General features: G+C 51.1%; 1 protein-coding gene and 1 long non-coding RNA gene across 2 annotated transcripts in view; one reads left to right on the top strand and one right to left on the bottom strand.

Moving 5' to 3' along the window:
* The first annotated feature begins 8,887 nt into the window (after positions 1 to 8,887).
* The window catches only part of LOC310668647, a 273,140-nt gene continuing 255,335 nt past the window's right edge, over positions 8,888 to 26,692 (top strand). Inside the window, exon 1 of the long non-coding RNA XR_014506750.1 lies at positions 8,888 to 9,373. This is a non-coding gene — a long non-coding RNA (uncharacterized lncRNA). The remainder of the gene's footprint in view (positions 9,374 to 26,692) is intronic.
* The window catches only part of SEMA6B (semaphorin 6B), a 173,210-nt gene continuing 157,807 nt past the window's right edge, over positions 11,290 to 26,692 (bottom strand). The window contains exons 15-19 of the mRNA XM_083421459.1: positions 23,104 to 23,181; positions 21,547 to 21,605; positions 14,123 to 19,486; positions 12,150 to 13,748; positions 11,290 to 11,899 (exon numbers count right to left, since the gene is read on the bottom strand). Of these exons, the coding sequence (XP_083277585.1) occupies positions 18,468 to 19,486; positions 21,547 to 21,605; positions 23,104 to 23,181 (1,156 nt within the window). The 3' untranslated portion in view covers positions 11,290 to 11,899; positions 12,150 to 13,748; positions 14,123 to 18,467. The remainder of the gene's footprint in view (positions 11,900 to 12,149; positions 13,749 to 14,122; positions 19,487 to 21,546; positions 21,606 to 23,103; positions 23,182 to 26,692) is intronic.

Here is a 26,692-nt window from a genome sequence, read left to right on the forward strand (position 1 = left end):
GTGCTCATCTCGCTTTACTGGCCGAGGGAGCCAGCGTACAGCATCCGGGTCATGTGGCCAGCATGTCTAAGCCGCTTCTGGCGAACCAGAGCAGTGCACGGAAATGCTGTTTACCTTCCCGCCGGAGCGGTACCTATTTATCTACTTGCACTTTGACGTGCTTTCGAACTGCTAGGTTGGCAGGAGCAGGGACCGAGCAACGGGAGCTCACCCCGTCCCGGGGATTCGAACCGCTGACCTTCTGATCGGCAAGTCCTAGGCTCTGTGGTTTAACCCACAGTGCCACCCGCGTCCCACCTAGGTTAGATTACTGCAGCACACTATATGTGGGGCTGCCTTTGAAGACATATTCGGTGTCAGAGGCTCCCCACCCCTGCAATACAGAGCTAAGATGGTCTAATGCAGGACATAGGAGCCTATGTCCCCCCCCCCCACAAATGATCCTTAAGTGTTCTGACAGTAGTTGGACACAGGGCCCCTACATTGGAGATAAAAGTTTCATATGCACAAAATGCTATGTTTGTATTTACAATGCTGTGCAGTTAAGTTTGCATTCAACGAGAGGTTTCACTCTGGCAAATGCGGCAGGAAAGGTTGGATGTTTCTGCTACGGTCTTGAGGTCAACTGATGACTTAGTCAGATAGTTGTTTATTTCTTTGGCATCTGATGGGAGGGTGTTCCACAGGGTGGACGCCACTACCGAGAAGGTCCTCTGCCTGGTTCCCTGTAACCTCACTCCTTGCAGGGAGGGAACTGCCAGAAGGCCCTCGGAGGTGGACCTCAGTGTCCGGGCAGAATAATGGGGATGGAGATGCTCCTTTAGGTATACTGGACTGAGGCTGTTTAGGGCTTTCAAGGTCAGCACCAACACTTTGAATTGTGCTCAGAAACACCCCAGGAGCCAATGTAGGTCTTTCAGGACCGGTGTTATATGGTCTCGGTGGCCACTCCCAGTAACTAGTCTAGCTGCTGCATTCTGGATTAGTTGTAGTTTCCAGGTCACCTTCAAAGGTAGCCCCACCTAGAGCGCATTGCAGTAGTCCAAGCGGGAGATAACCAGAGCATGCACCACTCTGGCGAGACAGTCTGCAGGCAAATAGGGTCTCAGCCTGCGTACCAGATGGAGCTGGTAGACAGCTGCCCCGGACACAGAACTGACCTGCTCCTCCATGGACAGCTGTGAGTCCAAAATGACTCCCAGGCTGCGCACCTGGTCCTTCAGGGGCACAGTTGCCCCATTCAGGACCAGGGAGTCCTCCACACCTGCCCGCCCCCTGTCCCCCAAAACAGTCCTTCTGTCTTGTCAGGATTCAGCCTCAATCTGTTAGCCACCATCCATGCTCCAACCGCCTCCAGGCACTCACACTTCCGAAAAGCAGCTGCTGGAAAACCACAGGAGGGCGAGAGTGTTGCTCTCTGCATCTAGCTGGCCGCTGTGAGAAGAGGAGGGTAGACTACACGGACCATTGGCTTGGTGCAGCAGGCTGCTCTCTTGCACTTATGCTCAGCTCGGCACATGAGCAATGCTTCGGAGGCAGCTGGCGAGGCGAAAATTCGCATTCCCTAATGATTCGTGTTGCAAGTTGGACTGTTTGAAGCCAGGGAGGGGGCAGGCTGGATCTGGTCTTGAAATAGAGTCGCAAAGTGATTTCATGCTCTTTATTCAGCTCATAGTGGTGAGGAGGAATGAATGAAAGTCCCCTCAAAGTATCTGCTTTATATACATTATTTACACAATGGGCTGCCCATGATTGGCTAATTCCGGAATTCTACTGTAAGCCAATCAGGTTGTGGATTCACTTCTATCTGGAGCATGATTGGGTGGTTCCTGCCAACCAATCATACTGCTGCATTGTTCTAGGACCAATCAGACTGCTGCATTCTGAATCCTATTGTTCTAGGACCAATCAGACTGCTGCCTTTTGGATCCTATTGTTCTAGGACCAATCAGACTGCTGCAGTTTGGATCCTATTCAACTCAGTACATAACAGGTCTGATGGCACCTCCAACCGTCTGCGATCCCCAAATTACCGTATTTTTCGCTCTATAAGACGCACCAGACCATAAGACGCACCTAGTTTTTGGAGGAGGAAAACAAGGAAAATAATATTCTGAATCTCAGAAGCCAGAACAGCAAGAGGGATCGCTGCGCAGTGAAAGCAGCAATCCCTCTTGCTGTTCTGGCTTCTGGGATAGCTGCACAGCCTACATTTGCTCCATAAGACGCTCACACATTTCCCCTTACTTTTTAGGAGGGGAAAAGTGAGTCTTATAGAGCAAAAAATACGGTAGTTTGCAAGAGCATCTGCGAAGGCCTGCTCCAATCCATCCCACCGGCCCGTTTTTAAGCAATGCCCTTCCCTCCCAGCCCTCTGACGGAAGGAGACAAGGACTCTCCCTAGTCCCCCATTTATCTCCCTCTCACATTGTTCTGCGAGTTGCTAATTGACAGCTGGGGGGGATAAAAATAAAAACAAAACCCCACAAGATATTTTCAGCTGGTGGTTCTTTTGTGTTTTTGGAACACAAAACGGTTCTCCCCTCCGGCTTACGTGTAACTCACGCCTGCTCTATTTATTCTGCTCTCCTATAAAAAAACCAACTATTGTAATTATTTAAATTTATCTCTTCAGGTTAATCTCCTCCGAAGCCGAGTCACAGATCTTCCTACAGACTTTGCAGCAGCCGAACTAATTGGCAATTTCGAGAGGCAGCGAGGAAGGAGAAGAGCTGAACGCCCCTGGGTTAAGCTGACATTCTTGCTTTTTATTTTATTTTGTTTTATTCTTACAAAAGGTGACTGCAGAGGAATAAGAACCAGTGTATTATAGGGGGGTTGCCACCTTTTGGGGGGCAAGGGCGAAGCCAGCCTGGTCTTTTCTTGCACCTATTATCTGCAGTCTTGTGTGCAGGAGCTAGTTTTTACAGCATAAGGGACCCCTGACCATTAGGTCCAGTCGTGGCCGACTCCGGGGTTGCGGCGCTCATCTCGCTTTATTGGCCGAGGGAGCCGGCGTACAGCTTCCGGGTCATGTGGCCAGCAGGACTAAGCCGCTTCTGGCGAACCAGAGCAGCGCATAGGGAGGGGGAAAACATCACCTTCTCCTTTCTGCACATCAAACTGCAGCCACAACTTTGGTAAGCCCTAGACTTACTTCCGTGGAGCGCAACCTGGAAATGCTTAACCTGAAGTGTATTCATCCCAAGGTATGACTGTATTTTAATATTTTGTTGGAAGCTGCTCAGAGTGGCTCTACATGGGGCTACCTTGGAATGTGACCCAGAAACTGCAACTAATCCAGAATGCGGCAACTAGACTGGGGACTGGGAACGGCCGCCGAGACCATATAACACCAGTCCTGAAAGACCTGCATTGGCTCCCAGTACGTTTCCGAGCACAATTCAAAGTGTTGGTGCTGACCTTGAAAGCCCTCAACGGCCTCAGTCCAGTATACTTGAAGGAGCGTCTCCACCCCCATCGTTCTGCCCGGATGCTGAGGTCCAGCGCCAAGGGCCTTCTGGCGGTTCCCTCATTGCAAGAAGCAAAGCTACAGGGAACCAGGCAGAGGGCCTTCTCGGTAGTGGCACCCGCCCTGTGGAACGCCCTCCCATCAGATGTCAGAGATAAACAACTACCTGACATTCAGAAGACAGCCCTGTTCAGGGAAGTTTTTAAATGTGTGACATCTTAGTGTATTTTTGGTCTTTGTGGAAGCCACCCAGAGCGGCTAGGGAAACCCAGCCAGATGGGCAGGGTATAAATTATTATTATTATTATTATTATTATTATTATTATTATTACCACCACCACTGCTGATGTACAGGGAAAGCGTCAAGTGAGCAAAATCTCAGAGCCCCTTGTCTTCCTGCAAATGCCTGCCATTTCTCTCATTGAGAGCCTGGTCCGAATTTGGAGGAACAGGGCGATGTGTTATGCCAGAGACCCTCCCCTCTTTTCAGGAAGATGAGAGTGGAGGCTAGCATTTGCTTAACATCAATCTACAAATGGCTGGGACGCGGATGGCACTGTGGGTATAACCTCAGTGCCTAGGACTTGCCGATCGCATGGTCGGCGGTTCGAATCCCTGCGGCAGGGTGAGCTCCCGTCTTTCGGTCCCAGCTCCTGCCCACCTAGCAGTTCGAAAGCACCCCTAAGTGCAAGTAGATAAACAGGTACCGCTTTATAGCAGGAAGGTAAACGGCGTTTCCGTGTGCTGCGCTGGTGCTGGCTCGCCAGAGCAGCTTCGTCACGCTGGCCACGTGACCCGGAAGTGTCTCCGGACAGTGCTGGCCCCCGGCCTCTTAAGTGAGATGAGCGCACAACCCTAGAGTCGGACACAACTGGCCCGTACGGGCAGGGGTACCTTTACCTTTACTTTACAAATGGCTGACATTGAATCTGCTCCCCTGAGGAATAGCCCCACTGATCCTCTGCGACCAATTCCAGTCAGGCTGGCAGACTGCAGTTCTGAACACCCTCCAGAAACTGGGTTTTGCCCCTCAAGCCCTTCTAAGCCTGGGCTTGGGCCAGGCAAAAGCCACGGTCAGGCAAAGAATCATAGACACCGAGAGACAACAGGACTGCTCAAGGTGCCCTGACTACAAAATTGGAGAAATCAAGAGATATATAGCCGCACTGGCAACATATCTCTTCTTTCTCGTATCCAAAAAGGCAAGAAGGGCTTTTACACTCGCCAGAAGCTCGGCTCTGCCCTCGACCGTCCTGGAAGGAGCCTTTAGAAAAGTCCCCTATGCTCAGAGACTTTGCACCTGTCCATTGGAAGAGATAGGAAGCCCAGGGCACTTGTTCTTTAGATGTCCCTTTTAGGAAGAGGCACGGAATGAGACCATTGATCCGCTGCTGGTGAGGCTCGCAGACCTCCCGGAAAAGCAAAAAATTGACCTTTTGCTGTTAGGCAAAGGTCAGAAGAACATCTGGACGGTCGCCAGATTCTGTGTACAAATCTGTAGGCGGAGACCATCGCCCAACTCAAAAAAGTCCGGCATGAAAATCCCCAAACTCTGGAAAAGACTGATAGAATCCGAAACCAGGGGGAAGAGATGGTGGGGGAAAATTGGGAATTTTCAAAAACATCATGTAGTATAATATTGTACGACTAAGGATTGTTAGGAGATGGTGGAATAAATTTATTTGACTTTAGTGGAAATATGATAAGGATTTGAGATAGTAGGATTTAAGGGTATAAGATTTAAGGTTTTTCTCTTTTCTCTGTTTATTAGATTGGAGTTTGGATAATTTTCTAGATGTTGATGGGAGAATAAGGCTTAAATGGATTAAGATAAATAAGTGAGTAAGCAGTGAAAGATGGAAAGAATTTGCTGACTTAATTAATAATTTGAATACAAAAAGGGAGGTGGGAGGAGGTCAAGGAAATAAGTTATTGAAAGATAGAACTCTGAAAAATGGAAGTGTTTTTTTTAAAAAATGTTTTTGTTTTTTGTTTTCTTTTTTGTTGGTGGGGTGGAGGGGTGGTGTTTTTATGTATTTTAAAATTTTTTATTTTTGTTTTTTCTCCTTACTCTATTGTATTTTGTCTTTTTCAACTTTTTTTTTTGTATTTGTGAAAACTGGAATAAATATTATTTAAAAAAGAAAAAAGAAAATCCCCAAACTCTGTTCCATGGGTGACTCTGAGTCAACTCCCTGGGAAAACAACAACAAAAAAGGGCGGTGTGTTCTGGCAGAGACGCTCCCCTCTTTTCAGGAAGAGGCGCCTAGCCTGGCTCCGGGTTTTGCATCCTCCTTGCCCAGGGAAACTGGTTCCCGAGCGGCCCACCCACCTGCCAGAGGCCGGCTGCGACACAGAAAAGAACGAGGCGAGGGCAGCTTGGCACTGACACGGTCAATTTCCTCCCCATTAGATTCAATCAGCTTTATTGGCACCACGCGCACAGCAGAGCTCTGCCAAGGCGAGGCGGAGGTGAGATCCAACACCAGGCCTCGCTTCCGCGGCAGCCAGAGTCTGGGCCACCCCGTCTCTTCCCGCACTAGCTGTCAGACAGCTCTCCAAAAATTATGGCGGCAATCTGTTTCCTCCCAGAGACCCACACGAAGACCGTTGCAAGCAATGCCTACTGCTCAGTTCCTACTGAATCTCAGGAAGGCTATGTTGCTTCTGTTAACGGAGAAATCCGAGGGCTCCCTTGGGCAAAAAGCAAGGGCACCAGCCAGGAATACCAGAGCAAAACAGCAGCCAGTAGGCTTGGTCTTTATTGAAGACTGTCGCGACAGGACTCCCACCTGCCACCAGGTGGAACAGGGTGGAAGCCCCAAACAAAAGAGAACCCAAGCTTTTATTAGCTCCTAATCCCCATGCGACACGGGTGGCGCTGTGGGTTAAACCACAGAGCCTAGGACTTGCCGATCAGAAGGTCGGCGGTTCGAATCCCTGCAACAGGGTGAGCTTCCGTTGCTCAGTCCCTGCTCCTGCCAACCTAGCAGTTCGAAAGCATGTCAAAGTGCAAGTAGATAAATAGGTACCGCTCCGGCGGGAAGGTAAACGGCGTTTCCGTGCGCTGCTCTGGTTTGCCAGAAGCGGCTTAGTCATGCTGGCCACATGACCCGGAAGCTGTACGCCGGCTCCCTCGGCCAATAAAACAAGATGAGTGCCGCAACCCGAGAGTTGGCCATGACTGGACCTAATGGTCAGGGGTCCCTTTACCTTTACCTTTAATCCCCCCCCCAACTACACCACTAATACATCACGGTTACATCATGAAAGGGGAGGTCTGGTGGCCGTAATCTGAGCATCCAGGACCCTGCCCCATGGTTCCCCTTGCCCTCCACCAAACACCCATCAAGTGTAACAAAAGAGATATTTACATTTCCCTGTTTCCCAGCCAAGTTCATCACACCCTTTTGTCTTCATCTGGGTTTGTTATTTCTGGAATGGCTACCTGTCTGGCATTCAGGTATCAGGATGCCAGGGATTATCACTCAGGCAGAGGGGCTGCTGAGTAGCTGAGCTCACATGTCTATATGAATTTCTGAAGTTTTCCCAGTGAGCCAGTACAGAGATACATTTATCAGTGAATTCTTACATTTGGTATTGTCCAGCAAAGGCCCTTTGAAGTGTTAGGAAGAAACTGTGATGAAGTGTTTTGTGGGGACAAATCACAAAAGTCACAAAAGTGATTGTGCTGATTTTGGTAGTGGGCTGCATGTGCATGTTATCTGCTGGAGGGGCAATGCCCCCAACCTATACATAAATTCCTGCACCACTTTGTAGGCCTTGCTCTCGAGTAGGTGACACCCAGCTGGAGGTAGCCACAAGCCACAGGCTGAAGCCTTAGCTCCAACCCATAATAATTGCAGGCAACGCTTAACCTGTTACCACACTTACATCCGCAGCATACATTTATAGCAGCATCGTCCTGCTTTAAGCCCCTGGGGCAAGGAGTGAATCATAGAATCATAGAGTTGGAAGAGACCACAAGGGCCATCGAGTCCAACCCACTGCCAAGCAGGAAACACCATCAGAGCACTCCTGACATATGGTTGTCAAGCCTCTGCTTAAAGACCTCCAAAGAAGGAGACTCCACCACACTCCTTGGCAGCAAATTCCACTGTCAAACAGCTCTTACTGTCAGGAAGTTCTTCCTAATGTTGAGGTGGAATCTTCTTTCTTGTAGTTTGGATCCATTGCTCCGTGTCCGCTTCTCTGGAGCAGCAGAAAACAACCTTTCTCCCTCCTCTATGTGACATCCTTTTATATATTTGAACATGGCTATCATATCACCCCTTAACCTCCTCTTCTCCAGGCTAAACATGCCCAGCTCCCTTCGCCGTTCCTCATAAGGCATCGTTTCCAGGCCTTTGACCATTTTGGTTGCCCTCCTCTGGACACGTTCCAGTTTGTCAGTGTCCTTCTTTGCCCTTATTTAGAATTTTGCACACGTTGCTTGCTCGGGGAACCGCGTTGCAAAATTTGGAGAAGTGTGAATTTCAAAGGAAGGCCTTGCGCTCCCCCTCGCCCCTTGTTCCAGAAAGTGCAAATTAAATGCCAACTGAATTTGATTCCCCGCCCCCGCCATCTCTGTTGCTTCCAGCCTTACGTGGCAGGCGATGCTCAGCTCTTCCCAGCCAGAGTTGCAAATGCCTTCGGCGTTGCATTTCCTGACGTTTTCGCCCGAGCTCTGAGCGGCGTGTTCCCTCTCCGCAAAACGCATACCGTATTTTTCGCTCTATAAGACGCACCAGACCACAAGACACACCTAGTTTTTGGAGGAGGAAAGCAAGAAAAAAAATATTCTGCATCTCAGAAGCCAGAACAACAAGAGGGATCGCTGTGCAGTGAAAGCAGCGATCCCTCTTGCTGTTCTGGCTTCTGGGATAGCTGCGCAGCCTGCATTCACGCCATAAGACGCACACACATTTCCCCTTACTTTTTAGGAGGGAAAAAGTGAGTCTTATAGAGCAAAAAATATGGTAATTTATTGTTGCACATTGTGTCTAAATTTATTGCTGTGCATTGTTTTAATTGTGTGTTTAAACCATATTTGCACACCAGTTTCTAATGCTGCGAGTGTCCTCTATTTCAGAGGCTTCTACTTTGCAGCCTCTTATAGTTGTTTTAACTGCGAGTCTTCTAGTTCTTACGCTCTTACAGTTGTTTTTATTTGTTTTTAGTTCTTATCTGTTTTAATGATCCGTTTTGATCCATCCATTATCCGTGTTTAATCTTGTATTTTATTCAGATGTTTTATCCTATGCTTGTTTCTTTGTCCTTATTTGCTCCAACATTTATCGGTTAAAAAAAACAAACAACCCTAACTGCTATTTTATTTATATGATTGTTTTTTATCCTGGTCTGTGACTGTAATAAAGTTCATTCAAACGTTACGGAAATTACCGGGGGGGCGGGGGGCACATCCTTAAAGTTAAATATTACAAATATTATGCCTGAATGTATCCTTTCAACTTGACAGCTCAGGGAAGTTACCTAGCTTTAAAAATATTATAAAATCATCTCCTTTCCCAGTTTCCTCCATTCCAAAGCTATTTTCCCCTTGAAAAAGGACTCCAGGAAGTTCCCAGAGGTGACAATTGCTGGGCTCATTGTTAGCCAAAGGAAGCCAAATCTCATCACCTGACTCGCCTCAGGCTCCAGACATGCAAAGGAACTTCTATTGTACTTTTGGGTGGTGGGTTCTTAAGACATATTCGTCTATGCTAATCTTATACCTGAGTCTTGCCCTGCCATGTCTGCTTATGCAAATCTTGTACCAAGGACTTGTCTGGACATGTTTGCCAAGGTTAACCCCTCCCCTTTCGTGACATGTCAGTGATGTAGCAATGATGCTGTACGAACTGTATTCTGGGATATGGTGGGAAAGTTTTAAAAGTCTTTGTCACCCCATCCCCGGGGTTCAAAATTTGCTTTTCTGGGAGATGATATATAATGAAATTAAAAAGGTCTTTAAATATACCTTCCTGAAGAAACCAAAGGCCTTTCTCCTGGGCATGGTCAGCCAATTGGTGCCAAAGAAGGACAGAATTTTTTTTATGTATGCCACAACAGCAGCAAGAATATTCATCGCAAAGTATTGGAAGACACAAGATCTACCCACCCGGGAAGAGTGGTAGATGAAGCTGATGGACTACATGGAAATGGCGGAAATGACTGGCAGAATCCGAGACCAGGGAGAGGAGTCGATGGAAGAAGATTGGAAAAAATTTAAATTATATTTACAGAAATATTGCAAAATTAATGAATGTTAGAAGAATACTGGAATGAAGTTATATGGTTTTAGCAGAAATGTTATTAAGGATTATGCAAAAATTGATTGTTAATGGGTAAAGTGGAAAATTGAAAGCAAGACTGTGTTAAGATAAATTATAAATCAAAAAACTGAGAAAGAGGGAAAGGATTTGCTGAACCAGTTAATTTGAATTAGAATACAAAAAAGGGAGGTGCGAGGAAGTCGAGGAAATAAGCAAATGAAAGATAAAGATATGAAATTTGGATGTGCTTTTAAATGTTTTTGTTTTTTCTTGTTGTTTTGCTGTATTGTTTCTTTTTTTATTTCTCATGTATTGTTTGTTGAATTTGTGTACTGTGTTTTTTTTTACCTTTTTTCTTTCTGTAACTATAAAACATCTAATAAATATTATTTTAAAAAAACAAAACAAAATTTGCTCTTTGAACCTATTGCGCAATAAACTTTGGTCTACAGCTATTTGCTCCGGTTGGCTGGACTCCTTCCTTTATTCCGCAGGGACCCGCGGGCTCTGCCCGACCAGCTGGGTGACTGAGCAGCCTCGCACCTGGATTTTCCCCTAACACATTCAACACACAGCCTTTGAGACTGACCCTGAAACTCCAGCGGGTGCAGAATGCCACAGCGAGACTCCTTACGGGGTCTTCGCTGCGAGATCACATTCATCCGGTACTATACCAGCTGCACTGGCTCCCGGTGGAGTACAGGATCAGGTTTGAGGTGCTGGTTTTAACCTTCAAAGCCCTATACGGCCTAGGACCCTCGTACCTACGGGACCGCCTCTCCTGGTATGCCCCACAGAGAAACTTAGGTCTTCAAATAAAAACATACCGAATATCCCAGGACACAGAGAGGTTAGGCTGGCCTCAACCAGAGCCAGGGCTTTTTCGGCTGCGGCTCCAATCTGGTGGAACGCTCTGTCACAAGAGACCAGGGCCCTGCAGGACTTGACATCTTTCCGCAGGGCCTGCAAGACAAAGCTGTTCCAACAGGCCTTTGGTCAGGGCAATCTTTACAAAACTTTAGTTTATGGTTGCCATCAATTTTGATTTTAATTACCGTATTTTTCGCTCTATAAGACGCACCAGACCACAAGACGCACCTAGTTTTTGGAGGAGGAAAACAAGAAAAAAAATATATTCTGAATCTCAGAAGCCAGAACAGCAAGAGGGATCGCTGCGCAGTGAAAGCAGCAATCCCTCTTGCTGTTTTGGCTTCTGGGATAGCTGCGCAGCCTGCATTCGCTCCATAAGACGCCCACACATTTCCCCTTACTTTTTAGGAGGGAAAAAGTGAGTCTTATAGAGCAAAAAATACGGTAATAAATATTATTTTAAAAAAACAAAACAAAATTTGCTCTTTGAACCTATTGCGCAATAAACTTTGGTCTACAGCTATTTGCTCTGGTTGGCTGGACTCCTTCCTTTATTCCGCAGGGACCTGCCAGACCAGCTGGGTGACTGAGCAGCCTCGCACCTGGATTCCCCCGAACACATTCAACGCACAGCCTTTCAGAAAAGGGAAAAGGACAGACAGAGAGCCGAGAGCCGTTGTAAACAAAGGTTTATTGGAAGGGAGAGCATCTTTGTTACTCCAGAGTGATACAGAGGAGTTTGTACTGTTGTTGCATGCAAGAGCTGCACATATTTAAAAGATGAAAAATCACCGGGGTGGGGGGCAAAGGTCACGAGAGAACTTGCGTCAGACTAGCCCCCTTGTTACGCACATGCTACCCACGCCCTATTTACAGTGTGCTTCTCTTTCTTTCTCTGGGGGGGGCGTCTTTGCCCCATGGAGTGGGTGGGAACCAAGCGTTCTGCAGTTCCCCTAACACCGCGGAGTCCCCCCACCCATCTCTGCTTTCCAAACCTAGCGGCAGACCCCTTCTGCGACCCCGACAGCCTCTCCAAATCTACAGCCCCCCAACCTTCGGAGCAGGAATAACATGGAATCAGGAATGCACCCCAAACCTCGACGTAATAAAAGAGGGAGCACGAGATTCTCCCTGCACCCCCAGGGCAGGATCGGACCGAAGTTGTCTGGCTAGACAGAACATTTCCCGCAGTGCGTCTGCGAGACCCACAAGGGGCACACAATCCACACATCCTGGCTGTGGGTTCTGCCCCCAGGGCAGGGGTGTTCGGTGCCCCATGGGACTGGCGCTGGGAAGAAGAAGAAGAAGAGTTTGGATTTGATATCCCGCCTTTCACTCCCTTTAAGGAGTCTCAAAGCGGCTAACATTCTCCTCTCCCTTCCTCCCCCACAACAAACACTCTGTGAGGTGAGTGGGGCTGAGAGACTTCAGAGAAGTGTGACTGGCCCAAGGTCACCCAGCAGCTGCATGTGGAGGAGCGGAGACGCGAACCCGCTTCACCAGATTACGAGACTACCGCTCTTAACCACTACACCACATTGGGAAGACCTGCCGTACGGGGAGCCAGCGCTAAGGGCCAGTGCAGAAGACTCAACTCTGCGTTTGCCCCCATCCTTCTGAGTTCTGCAAGGAGAAACACTGGGTCTCAAGGGAAGGTTGGCAGCTGATATGCAGGGCCAATTAGGGCTGGGGGCAAGGAGTGGACAGGCCAAGGATTTGCCCCCCCCCGCCCCGTAGGCCAGTCTCCCCTGCTTCGAAAATGCGCTGCCTCCGAATGTGGAGGTCGCAATAAGCAAATTCAAAATGTTTGGCCCAAAACTCCCATCGCAGAGATTTCAGAATGGGCTCAACTCGGTGGCCGGCCCTGCAATATCAGGATTCTGGTACGGATTTTAAGCTGCTTTCCAACCGGACAAATTGCCTCGCCCCCCCCCCCCCCAATTATGGAGATTTCAGTGCTGCACCGACTCCTACAGAATTTCGCAGTTCCCAGGAGTGGAACCGGTTCGAAGCCAGTTCACCCAAGCGTGCCTTGTCAACCCAAAAGACTCAATAACAAAGTCACTTCTCTGTTTTGAAAAGTCAAAGTGCTTCCTGCCACTGATGCCTCCGTTACAACAACCTTGTAAGGTAGGGTAGGCCGGAATTGTTATTCCCTGTATCGCACACGGGAGCGGGGGCCAAGACCAGGAGGAACCCCCCCCCGGTGGGAACGACTTTGTGCTAACTCTCTGCCTTGAGTTCCTTCTGTGAGATTAGGAACAAACCCTTGCCTTTTTTCCTTCAGAAATTTTGAGGGCTGTTTCAGGCAGATGGTTTTCTCCCTCTGCAGGTGTCTGCAAACGACAGACAAGCCCACCAAGGTGTTGCTTGTCCTCCCGCGAGCCAAAAACCGCACCTGTTGGATTTCCGCCTGCAAGTACTGAAATGCGACTTGAAAACGGCAGACCAAGGAAATCTACAATGATGCTCACAACTCCTCCTCTCCAATACTTTTTTCCTCCCCACATTTCCTTTAGCTACTTGCAAAGGCACTGAACTGGGGGGGGTTTGCAGCAAATGTGGGGTGTGGCAGAAATCCACAAGGGGCAGCTTTCCCTGTTGAACTTCTACCTGCTAATCAGCTAAAAGAGCCCTTGCTTGCAGCAGAAGGGAGGGAGGCGACTCTGAAAATGGCGTGAGAGCGAAGGAAGGAAGGAAACTAACATTGGAATGGAGCCTCCTCGCCGCCCCCAACTTGGGGGTCGCATCCGTTGTTAGTCATATTCAGAGCCGACCCACTGAAACGAAGGGGTAACGGAGGCCCATAAATTCCAGCGGGTCTACGCTGAGTAAGAAACTAAGCTGCTCATTTACATCCCATTTGCACCATGTGTTTCAATCACACTGCTTTCCCCAAAGGTTCCTGGTACCTGTAGCTTGTTAAGGGTGCTGCGAATTCTAAACTACAGTTCCCAGTTTTGTTGTGGGGGGAGGCCACAAGCGGTCACACCCTGACTTGCGTTGGGGGGAGAAAACGGGGAAGGGAAGACTGGAAGTGTGTGTGAACTGGGGAAGAGGAGTTAAAGGAATGAGAAGCTCTCTTGTCAAAGCTTTGTTCTTTGAGACCCCCCCTCCTACTATTGTGCCCCCTGTAAGGTTTGGGGGACGCGGGTGGAGCTGTGGGTGAAAGCCTCAGTGCCTAGGGCTTGCCGATCGAAAGGTCGGCGGTTCGAATCTCCGCGGCGGGGTGCGCTCCCGCTGTTCGGTCCCAGCGCCTGCCAACCTAGCAGTTCGAAAGCACCCCTGGGTGCAAGTAGATAAATAGGGACCGCTTACTAGCGGGAAGGTAAATGGCGTTTCCGTGTGCGGCTCTGGCTCGCCAGACCAGCGATGTCACGCTGGCCACGTGACCCGGAAGTGTCTTCGGACAGCGCTGGCCCTTGGCCTCTTTGAGTGAGATGGGCGCACAACCCTAGAGTCTGTCAAGACTGGCCCATACGGGCAGGGGTACCTTTACCTTTACCTAAGGTTTGGGGGAGACATGGGGTGTCAAGCTTGGGGGTACCAGTGAGTTCATATGGCCATGATTCCCCCCGCCCCCAACATATCCTGCAAGTGTCCCGGAAAAAACGAGACATCCTGTTTTTTCTTGTGACCATTTTTTAGTGCCGTGATCTCCTAAAAGGGGGTGTTTTCTGGAGCTGTGATCTCGCATGTTGCCCCCAAATAAATGTTTTGAGGCCCTGCGCCTGAAAAAATGCTTTGGGGGGGCTGGGGACGGATCATGGTGCGAAATCACGCAAGATCATGTCATCCCCAAAAGGCCGCCATTCTCATGATAACAAGCGAGAAGACGAGTGTCCTGAATTTTGCCTTGTTGGAGGATATGCAACGATGCCCCAGAAGATGGCTGAACTTTCAGGCTGTTGTGAGGGAGGGAAACGAAACGCCGTCACCACGAAAATTCGGAAGTGTCCGTGTTTTTATAGCACTCCCTGCCTTCCTCCCGCTGCCATGCAACAAAGCTTGGAAACTCCATTTCTGGGTGGGGGAAATGGCTGCCAGCCTGAAAATGGAGAGGTCATGCTGCTTATGTAGTGGTCTATTGTTGATAGCCTTCTTGATGTATGGAAGTGAGAGCTGGACCATCAAGAAGGCTGATCGCCGAAGAATGGATGCTTTTGAATTCTGGTGCTGGAGGAGACTCTTGAGAGTCCCACGGACTGCAAGAAGATCATACCTCTCCATTCTGAAGGAAATCAGCCCTGAGTGCTCACTGGAAGGACAGATCCTGAAGCTGAGGCTCCAAGACTTTGGCCACCTCATGAGAAGAGAAGACTCCCTGGAAAAGACCCTGATGTTGGGAAAGATGGAGGGCACAAGGAGAAGGGGAAGACAGAGGACGAGATGGTGGGACAGTGTTCTCAAAGCTATCAACATGAGTTTGATCAAACTGCGGGAGGCAGTGGAGGACAGAAGTGCCTGGCGTGCTCTGGTCCAGGGGGTCACGAAGAGTCGGACACGACTAAACAACAACAACATTGTTGATAGCAAAATGGCGGCCTGGGGTCCAGGGTAGACATCGTTGGTGTCCTTTGTTGGAGCATCTGCCTAAGGATTCCTGTTTGTGGTGGAGTGGTCAACCTTCTAAAGCTGTCCCAGGGAAAAAATAAATTGTGCAGCTGCTTTGCCTGTGTGTGGAATGGTAGCAGTGGATGGCGAATTTGAAAGGAGCCCTGCCGGGTCGCAGAAAGCAAGCTATTCCCCTTTTTGCTTGTCCACAACCTCAAGCATCCGGAGGTCTCTGGACACACAGACGCTCCAGCCAGTTGCCATAGTTCATTGGGAGAAAACGTTGAGCTATCAGCCAGATAAAAAACAAAATACGTTTCAAGAGTGGCAACAAACCAAGCTTTGGACCAGGGGAAAAAAGAACGCTATATTTGTATGTTAATAATACCATTGGAAGTCCACAGATGCAGTCAAGTCATTTCAGCGTAAGAGCTTGAAATACGACAATGAGCAAACCTGTTCGGCTGGCTGGTCCTGGGTTCGAATCTCAGACACGTTCTGCGTTTGCTCGAAGGGGAAAAGGCTGGCTGGGTTTTCCTGGGGGGGTCCGTCTCCCAGTTGGGACCACACTGGCTCGGCAGGCGGGCAGGCATGCTGTTGCCAATCCAAGGATGGAAAACGGGTTCTGTCTTTGCCAAATCAGGGCATCAATTGCAAACAGAGAGTTCCCTCTTTAGGATCTCTGGCATGTCTGCGTCTGGGGTTTTTTAAGAGTGGGGGGAGGAATGGGAAACGAAAAGGATGCTCAGCTGACATCCCTACCCCAGAGTTGCAACCCAACAGCCTAAATTTTGCAGTCAAGATGACAGCTCTGCTTAGCCATTTCTTTGGAGTCCCATGGGTTGGCAAACTAAGGCCTGGCGGCCGGATCTGGCCCAATCGCCTTCTAAATCCGGCTCGCGGATGATCTGAGAATCAGCGTGTTTTTACATGAGTAGAATGTGTCCTTTTATTTAAAATGCATCTCTGGGTTATTTGTGGCACCTGCCTGGTGTTTTGACATGAGTAGAATGTGTGCTTTTATTTAAAATGCCTCTCTGGGTTATTTGTGGGGCATAGGAATTTTTTCTTTTCTTTTTCTTTTCAAAATATAGTCCGGCCCCCCACAAGATCTGAGGGACAGTGGACTGGCCCCCTGCTGAAAACGTTTGCTGACCCCTTGGACCCTAGACCGGGGATTTCCCCAATTGCTGCCAGGCATATCCCAAGAAATAAACAAATTAACTAACACATCTTGTGGCTTAAAAACCACCCAACCCGTGAGGCGGCCGCCCTCTCTGTCTCCGCACAAGCCCCCACCTCCTTCCAAACAGCTTTCACACGACTTGTGCGCACCTATCTCGATACACACACGCCTGCGTTGGATTATTCCGTGGCTCCCGATGCTAAAAAGGCTTAGCAGAGTTGCGTGCCCTCAAAAGGAATGTTGCCTGTTGCACCTCTGGACGAGCCCCTTTCCCGAATATCCTTCTGTCCCGACAACAGCTGCGCCCACGTTGAGGGACTGACAGGAGAATGGTGAGCGCTTATTTTTGGGGAAAATGCTACCCTAGATTGTGTAAACACAGCGGAGATCGCCTCGTCGGACTTGGTTCATCTGCAATTGATTATCTGGGGGGGGGGGCTTCGCATATAGGTGGGCTGTAGGTGCGATCCACACACTCTAGAGAAGGGCAGAGTTAAACCACCCTCTTCAGACTCCGATCCATTTTCAAATCACAGAAGAGTTTTTGTGGATGTTCCTCATGACACAGCCTTTTCTTTAAGACAGGGGTCAGCAACCCAAGGCCCATGGGCCAAAAGCGGCCCACGGGGGTTGTTTAACTGGCCCACGAGCTGCCCCCAAACTGAGCCGCCCGCTCAGCGAGTCCCCGCGGGCTGCGCTAAACTGGCACAGCACGGCACAGGGACTTGCTTCCGCGGTGCCGGAAATCGCATCTGCGCAGACACAGATGCCGGAAATCGCATCTGCACAGATGCAAACGCTGGGAATCGTGGGATCTGGCCAATGGAGGGATCTCTGCTGGAGTATACCGGGTGCCCAGGCGAGATAAACCTTGCCGACCGACATGGCGTTAAATGCCATGATCTATGCTGAGGCAGGCCAGACTTAGAACGGTGAGGGATTAGCGCTGACACTACAAATCAAACCAGTTATGGACCCTGTGAACATTGTCCTGACTCTTGAACTGAGGCCCTCCGCACAGATTCATTCCCAGCCATCTTCGCCCCCCCGTCCCCCAATCACAACCCGCAGGATTCTTTAAGCCAGGGCTTAACTTGAGCAGGCGTCAAAATGGCCCGAAACCCCGCAGCGCCGAGAACCATGAAAAAGAGGGGGCAGGTCTGACACCCTGAAGTTGCACTGCCGCTAGCACCGTTAGAATTGCAGTGGAAGGGACCCCAAGGCACCATCTTGTTGACCCCCCCCCCCCCAGCAATGCTGGGATTTGCTTTCCCGGTGCATGTAGAAAGTCTTTACGGTCCTCTCCTTCTCAGATATTTCTCGATCCGAGAGGAAAAGGAAAAAGGCAATCCTTGCCATGCCAGGGTAGATGAACAGCCGCTCCCAAACCATTCCTGCCTGGCACAAGCAAGGATTCGTGTTTTGCGCATGTGAAAGCGTGTAAGTAACGCACCAGAACCTCACCAAACAGGTAGAGGAAATCAGATAGAAACGAAGGAAGGAATACCAGCCCCCCGTTTTGCTTTTTAAAACGCCTTCCATAGCCTGGCACCACCTTCAACCACCCGGGAAGAAACTGGGGGGCAACGGATAGGGAGATTCCCCACCCCACCCGTCCCTGACCTTTGAAATCTCCCTGGCGACCGCTGTTGTTTATTATTTATTTCCATCGTTCAAAATCCTGCCCCCCCTTATTCCCGCGGCACCTTTGCGAGGAAGGGGTGGAGCCGCACCCAAGGCCGCCCCACGCCCCGCCTCTCGGAAAGGAGGCGGAGCGTCGCGGGAGGAAGAGTCCAATGAGGAAGCACCCGGATGAAATAAACCCCAAATCACGCACACGCACGCACACACAGAAGAGGTCTCCCTCCCTGCTTTTGTTTGTTTGTTGCCTCAAGCAGCATCTCCCGAGTGCCCCCCCTCTCCCCAATAATCCGTACGCCTGGGAGGTTGGGGGGTGAGCACAGGTCCTTCTCCTCCCCCCTCCTCAGGTGGGACCCAGGGTCTCGCGTTGTCCTTTTCCTGATCCGCTCTTCCTCCGTGCTGTGAAACCCCGCCCCTTTTTGAAGGAGGGAGGCCGCCGAGCCAAGCCACGCCCCCTGGGCCGGTCCCCCTATTTGACGGAGGAGGCAGTCCGCTCCACGCCGCTGTATTTCAGGAGGTGGCTGAAGTCCGTCAGGGTGTGCTGGGCCCCCAACGTGGGTCCCCGCACCGCCCGGGCGTAGGCCGCCTGCCCTTCCCCGCTGTTGAAAGTGTGGGTGCGCTTGAGTTGCGCGCTCGCCCTGCTGGCCGCATTGTTACTATTCGAGTTCAGCTTCTCGGGGTTCCATGGGGCGGGGTCCCCCGTCTCCCCGCCGGGGGCCGATACCACCCGCCGCCGCTCGGGGCTGCCGTGCGGCGTGATGGGCAGCTCTCCGCCGTAGGAGCTCCGAGTCCCGCTCGGCCGGTGCGTGGGCGGCGCTTGGTGCTGGTGTTGTTGTTGCTGTTGCTGCTGGGCCACCCGTGCCCCCTCTCCGGCACTGACCGGCAAGTACCGCATGTCCAGTGAGAGGTCGCCGGCCTCGTTCTCCAGCTCTTGGTCCATCAGCATGGAGTGGCAGGAGATGGGAATCACGCGGCCCGAGCCGAGGTGGTGCGAGGGCAAAGCAGTGTGGCCGGCGTGGAGGAGGATAACCGAGGAGGGCGGGTCTCCGCTGCGCAAGGAGGCATTGATGAGATTGTGGCTGTACTCCCAGGTGCAGGGCTTGGGGCAGCGCTTCTGCTGCAGGGGGGTCTGCTCCGGGGTGGGCAGCACTCCGGAATCCAGGTCGTGCTGGCTGACCTTCACCAGCCCCTTGGGCCACCCATTCTGCATCAGCGGGGCTAGCAGGTTCTCGGGCTGCCCGCCGGGGCCGCCCCGGGAGCGGCGCTCGCCCAGCCGGCTGACGCTCACCACCGACTCGCTGTGAGACAGGATGTTCTCCTTGTCCTTGCGCCGGGCCAGCTCCTTGCGGTCGCGGTGCCCAATGAACCAGCACACGCTGAAGCCCGAGATCACGGCGCCGATGACGAAGGCCGCCACGGAGGAGATCACCAGCAGGTTCACCGAGACCAGGCCGTCCGGTTCGTCCACAAAGCTCTCCGTCAACAAGCCTGCGGGAGGGAGGGAGGGACAGCGTTAGGGAGGGAGACGGGGCACCCCGCCCCGTGGAACCCCGAGAACTCGAACAGTAACAATGCGGCCAGCAGGGCGAGTGCGCAGCTCAAGCGCACCCACACTTTCAACAGCGGGGAAGGGCAGGCGGCCTACGCCCGGGCGGCGCGGGGACCCACGTTGGGGGCCCAGCACACCCTGATGGACTTCAGCCACCTCCTGAAATACAGCGGCGTGGAGCGGACTGCCTCCTCCGTCAAATAGGCGGACCGGCCCAGGGGGCGTGGCTTGGCTCGGCGGCCTCCCTCCTTCGAAAAGGGGCGGGGTTTCACAGCACAGAGGAAGAGCGGAGGGAGGGACAGCGTTAGCTGGTGGGTTGACCGTGAGTGAGGGTGTCCCGGATCTGTTATCATAGAGTTGCAGGGTTGGAATGACATAATAGGGGGGCGGTGTGAGGGAATGGTCTGGATCTGAAGATTGGGGGATGCAGTCAGATCAGCTTATCTCAGAAGAGGAGGGGGAATATTTGCTCCCCCCCCCGGCCTCCAGTGTTTTCAGAAGCAGAGAGGCAGACACAGAAGCTGAACAGATTAAAGGTAAGTAAAGGTACCCCTGCCCGTACGGGCCAGTCTTGACAGACTCTAGGGTTGTGCGCCCATCTCACTCAAGAGGCCGGGGGCCAGCGCTGTCCGGAGACACTTCCGGGTCACGTGGCCAGCGTGACATCGCTGCTCTGGCGAGCCAGAGCCGCACACGGAAACACCGTTTACCTTCCCGCTAGTAAGCGGTCCCTATTTATCTACTTGCACCCGGGAGTGCTTTCAAACTGCTAGGTTGGCAGGCACTGGGACCGAACAACGGGAGCACACAGGGATTCGAACCGCCGACCTTTTGATTGGCAAGCCCTAGGCGCTGAGGCTTTTACCCACAGTGCTACCTGCGTCCCCTGAACAGGGGAGGAGTTATCCAGCTACGAGATAATGACAGGAGAACCAGGAGGGAGGGGACAGCTTGGAGAGACGTCAATCGAGAGTATGGGGGACCCCTCTCTCCCCAGACTCGGAGGTCTGAACATATTAGAGAACAAGGGAGGCAGCGAATGGAGGAACTTCCTGTCTTGCTGCGGAAGGAGGGGTTAGAGTGGGCAACCGCCCTTCCCGTGGAGATCTGTGTACAGTCGTACCTTGGTTTTTGAACAGCTTAGTTCTCGAACGTGAGGGTGTGGCTACTGTCACATGCTGACAGCTACTAAGAGCCACAGGTGAGAGATGAGTGCAGGGGCGGTGGGGACGGTGTGTGTGGGGAGAACCATTGGTGGACAAACTAGGTAAAAGTTAAGGTAAAGGAGCCCTGGACGGTTAAGTCCAGTCAAGGGCGACTCTGGGGTTGCGGCGTTGATCTCGCTTTCGGGCCGAGGGAGCCGGCGTTTGTCCACTGACAGCTTTCCGGGTCATGTGGCCAGCAGGACTAAACCGATTCTGGCGCAATGGGACACCGTGACAGAAACTAGAGCATTTACCTTCCCGCCACAGCTATGCTTATTGATCTACTTGCGCTGGTGTGCTTTCGAGCTGCTAGGTTGGCAGGAGCTGGGACAGAGCAACGGGAGCTCACTCTGTCGCGGAGATTCGAACTTCCGACCTTCTGACCGGCAAGCCCAAGAGGCTAAGGGGTTTAGGCCACAGCGCCCCCCGCACCCCCAAAAGGAGCACAATGTGCCCCCCACCAGCAGTATTGGCCCTCCCCACACCGCCCATACATTCTGCTTAAAACATATGGCCCCTAATGGCCTCATCTGGGCAAACAGAGGCCAGGGCTGTCTAGGTCACATCTGCCCCATGGATTCAAAGCGCTTCCAAGAATCCCGTCGTTTAACCCCTGCAGGCCTACAACGCCAGCACCCTAACAGTTCCCAGCATTGTTTTTTGGGGAAGCCATGCACTTTCAGTGTGTGGTGTGGGGGTTTGTGCGGCCGTGGTGAGTTCGTGGCAGGATTCGAACAGCAGGCTTGCCCAGCCGCCCTCGACCCCAGAGCCAGGAAAGGTGGACAGGCACACACCTTCACAGTCGCCAAGGTGAGAGGTCTTGCCTCCGAGAATGTCCTGCTCGAACGCTACTCTGCAGCCGGATGAAGGGTGGAGAGAGGAATAACAGAGTTAGATAAAGAGAAAGGGCGGTTTCTATTAAGTGAGTCTGTTCCATGCAGGACCTCTGAAGGGTTCAACTTCTGTTGTTATGTTGTTTTTTAAATTTTAATTTATACTTTAATTTATACATTTATACATTTCATCATTGATTTTTCTGGGGGGTACGCAGGGGTACACCCCCTAAACATTTGGTGAATCTTTGTAAAAGTAAAGGGTAAAGGGACCCCTGACCATTAGGTCCAGTCGTGGCCGACTCTGGGGTTGCGGCGCTCATCTCGCTTTACTGGCCAAGGGAGCCGGCGTACAGCTTCCGGGTCATGTGGCCAGCAGGACTGAGCCGCTTCTGGTGAACCAGAGCAGCGCACGGAAACGCCGTTTACCTCCCCGCCGGAGTGGTACCTATTTATCTACTTGCACTTTGACGTGCTTTCAAACTACCCTTTCCGGTACTTTCGGGTCACCGCGGTACGCAACCTGAAAACGTGCAACCTGAAGCAAACGTAACATGAGGTATGGCGGTACCCCTAAACATTCTTAAACATGTTTACCGTATTTTTCGCTCTATAAGACGCACCAGACCACAAGACGCACTTCGTTTTTGGAGGAGGGAAACAAGAAAAAAAATATTCTGAATCTCAGAAGCCAGAACAGGATGAGGGATCGCTGCGCAGTGAAAGACGCAGACACATTTCCCCTTGCTTTTTAGGAGGGAAAAAGTGAGTCGTATAGAGCAAAAAATACGGTAAATCTGACGACTCCTCTTACCAAGATCCTGGACGGCCCAAGCTTCCTCTGCTCTGGTCAGAGTGGGAGAATCCTGGAGCAACTTCAGAGCAAAGCAGGTCCCAGAGAACAGCCTGTGTGCTGTGGGGCAGCCCCCCCTGAACCTCATGCAGTCCTACACCCTGGCTGAGCCTTGCCCCAGAGCAGGGGACATGCAGCCCACCCAAAAGCAAACCCTCCACCCACAGACACGCTCCCTTTTGACATGCACCCATACTTTTACAGCCTCTGTGGGGCAGGTGTAGAAGGTTCTGTAGAAGGAGAAGCGTAATCCTCATCGTCATCCGCGCGCCCCCCATCATCACAGTGGCGTAGCGTGGGTTGTCAGCACCCGGGGCAAGGCAAGTAATTTGCACCCCCTAACCCAGGGCAAGGCAAGTAATTTGCGCCCCCCCCCCGCTGCACTGTCCCTCCCCCAGATAGTCCCTCGCTCTCTCTCCGCACCGCACGCCTGGCACCCTCCCCTCCACAGTGGGCGGCAACCCGGCGGCTCGGATCGGATTTGCACAGCCAGCACTGCAGTGAGAGAGAGTGAGTGAGCCAGGTAGGGGCAGAGAGCTGCGAGTGCGAGCGCCCCCCCCAGATGTTGCGCTCGGTGCAGCCGGCCCCCCCTGCACCCCCACGCTACGCCACTGCATCATCATCATCATCATCATCAAAGAGGGGCATTTGCTACCAGATATTACCTTGTGCTCTGTTCCAGGAAAATACAGGAACCTTCTGGCGTCCAGCCACAGTATGGATCACGGCTCCCCAGGCAGTTTCTGAAGGGCAGAAAGGAAGACAGGTTTTTTTGGGGAGTGGTGGTCAGTAAAAACACACAGAAATTGCTAGAGAACCACGAGGACATAAAAAACCAGGAATCCTAGAATCACTGACTAACAACAACAATTTATTATTTATACCCCACCCATCTGGCTGGGTTTCCCCAGCCACTCTGGGTGGCTCCCAAGAGAATTAAAAGCATCTTTGATGGGAGGATGTTCCACAGGGCAGGCACCACCACTGAGAAGGCCCTCTCCCTGGTTCCCTATAATCTCACTTCTCACAGTGAGGGAACCGCCAGAAGGCCCTTGGAGCTGGACCTCAGTGTCCAGGATGGATGATGGGAGTGGAGACGCTACTGAGCTGAGGCCATTTAGGGCTTTCAAGGTCAGCACCAACACTTTGAATTGTGCTCGGATGTTATGTGGTCTTGGCAGCCGCTCCCAGTCCCCAGTCTAGCTGCCGCATTCTGGATTAGTTGTAGTTTCTGGGTCACCTTCAAAGGGAGCCCCACGTAGAGCGCATTGCAATAGTCCAAGCGGGAGATAACTAGAGCATGCACCACTCTGGCAAGACAGTCTGCAGGCAGGTAGGGTCTCATCCTGCATACAGATGGAGCTGGTAGACAGCTGCCCTGGACACAGAATTGACCTCCACCTCCATGGACAGCTGTGAGTCCAAAATGATTCCCAGGCTGTGCACCTGGTCCTTCAGGGGCAGAGTTGCCCCATTCAGGACCAGGGAGTCCTCCACACCTGCCCCCCGTCCCCCAAGAACAGTACTTCTGTCTTGTCAGGATCCAACCTCAATCTGTTAGCTGCCACCCGTCCTCCAACCACCTCTAGGCAGTTGGGAGTAAAGTTGGGAGTGACAAACTCTCGGGTCTCTTCCAGCTCCACAATTCTATGGCTCCTCTGGTCCAGCCTTTCTCAACCTTGGGTCACCAGATGGCCTACAACTCCCATGATTCCTAGCTCAAGGACCAGTGGTCAGGGATGATGGGAGTTGTAGGCCAAAAGCATCTGGGGTTGAGAAAGGCTGTTTTATTGGTTTCATGTTTGGGGAAGCTGGAGATGAATAAGAAATATTGGGTCTGATGGGAAGCTGGGAGCGGGCACTGCCCTGGCAAGTTTTCATCTCAGCTGGACATGCATGACACCCCCCCCCACAAAAAAAGGCAAATTATCCCCACAGCCTCTCCCAAGTGTGAGATTACAGTGGTGCCCCGCTAGACGAAAGGGTTTTCCGTTTTGGAGGTGCTTCACAGGACGAATTTCCTATGGGCTTGCTTCGCAAGACGAAAATGTCTTGCGATTCTTGCAATTTTTTTTCACTCCCCACCCCCTTTTTCTAAGGCACTAAGCTGCTAATAGCCTTTTAGCAGCTAATCCCTTAAGCCTTTAATAGCCGCCAATAGCCGCTAAACCGCTAATAGCGCTAATCCGCTAATGGGCTTGCTTCGCAAGATGAAAAAAACCGCTAGACTAAGAGACTCACGGAACGGATTCTTTTCGTCTTGTGAGGCACCACTGTATATGCAAGCACGGAGGAGAGGAGAATGGGTGGAGAAGACCCCCTCTCTGGTTTCCCATGCCCTTTTAGGATAATCCATCCTCCAGCTCCGAACCCCCAGGCCCCGTGACCTTTCGTTTGGAGACAAGCCTGCTCTTTTTATTTCACTTCTCGCGTTTTAAATTTTCCCACCCCGCTCCAGGGCCAGGTATTAAGTGGGGAGTTTCTGAATAATGGGGCTTCTGTGCCTGGCAATTATGGGGAGGGAATGTTGCGTGTGCTGCAGAGAGATGGCGGCAGCCCCCACGGAGGGTGACAAACGACTCCAATATCACGTTGAGGCGGGGCAGCCCGTTGCCTTCTGTGGGGATCAGCTCGAGACCTCGCAGGCGAAGACGTGTGTGCCTCGTTGTGTCCTCAAAACACAGCTGCCGCGGAGAGCTTTCTGGGACACACAGGCCGCATTGCTGCGCTAGGAACCCAGAATCATATAACCTACATTGGCCCCCAGTACATTTCCGGGCACAAGTCAAAGTGTTGGTGCTGACCTTGAAAGCCCTAAACAGCCTAGTATACCTGAAGGAGCGTCTCCACCCCCATCGTTCTGCCCGGACACTGAGATCCAGCGCCGAGGGCCTTCTGGCGGTTTCCTCCCTGCGAGAAGTGAGGTTACAGGGAACCAGGCAGAGGGCCTTCTCGGTGGTGGCACCCACCCTGTGGAACACCCTCCCATCAAATGTCAAATTAATAAACAACTACCTGACTTTTTGAAGACATCTGAAGGCAGCCCTGTTTAGGGAAGTTTTTTAATGACTGATGTTTTAATGTATTTTTAATCTCCTGTTGGAAGCCACCCAGAGTGGCTGGGGAAACCCAGCCAAATGGGTGGGGTATAAGTAAATAATAATAATAATAATAATAATAATAATAATAATAATAATAATTTAAAGTGCCATCCCTCTGCTCTTAAGATGGGCCCTCCTCCACCTTCAATTTTCCTTTTTAAATACAGTGGTACCTTGGGTTACATACGCTTCAGGTTACAGACTCCACCAACCCAGAAATAGTACCTCGGGTTAAGACCTTTGCTTCAGGATGAGAACAGAAATCGTGCTTTGGCGGCGCAGCAGCAGCTGGAGGCCCCATTAGCTAAAGTGGTGCTTCAGGTTAAGAACAGTTTCAGGTTAAGAACGGACCTCTGGAACGAATTAAGTACTTAACCCGAGGTACCACTGTAAACATTTTAAATTATTTTGAAAAACAGAAAATAAACAACAAAATGACGGGGCTAGATGATTTTGGCGGCCACTTTCTGTTGAAACGAATAATAAGCGAATAGTTGCTGAAATTATGTTAAATAGCAGACAGCAAGACAAATGATGTAATGTATTTGGTGGAAACTGAACTGCAGAGGAATGGAAACAGCGCCAATTGCGATGAAATGAGAATGAGAATCACTTCATTATTTCAACGGGAACTATTTCTCTCACAGCAGATTTGGTGACGAGATTGTGGCTAAAATGGGACTCACAGAACGGTTGGGGGAAGCACAAGATTTTCAGACGAACAATTTTTTTAAAAAAGAATGTAAGGGGGAAACCCACCCACGCCCCGTCCATCAGTAGCTGCAAAAAGCTGAGTGTTAGTTAAAAAACAAAAACAGGAAATTGGGGTTGGGGAGGGAATTGGTCAGCTTGAGCCCCTTCCTGCTTATCGCAGGGTCAGGGAACTTTTCTTCTGTGAATTTTTGTACCAGCTCTAAGCGACAGGGGACCCCGTGGACACTTCTCACTGCTCAATCAGGTGTTGGACTTGGCAGCTGAGGGCGAGCGCCGGAATGAATTGGCTCCGCACAAATTCTCTGTAGTAACCTTCAGTACAAACCCTTTCCTCAACAGGACCAGGAAAATATATAAATTTCAGTTCCTCATTTTTTCAAGCCTGAAGCTCAGTTTTGCACAATACCACACTAGCTTGTTGTTTACTTACAGTGGTACC

The sequence above is a fragment of the Podarcis tiliguerta genome (genome assembly GCF_965153285.1).
Source record: "Podarcis tiliguerta genome assembly, chromosome: 18".
In the NCBI taxonomy this organism is placed as follows: Eukaryota; Metazoa; Chordata; class Lepidosauria; order Squamata; family Lacertidae; genus Podarcis; species Podarcis tiliguerta.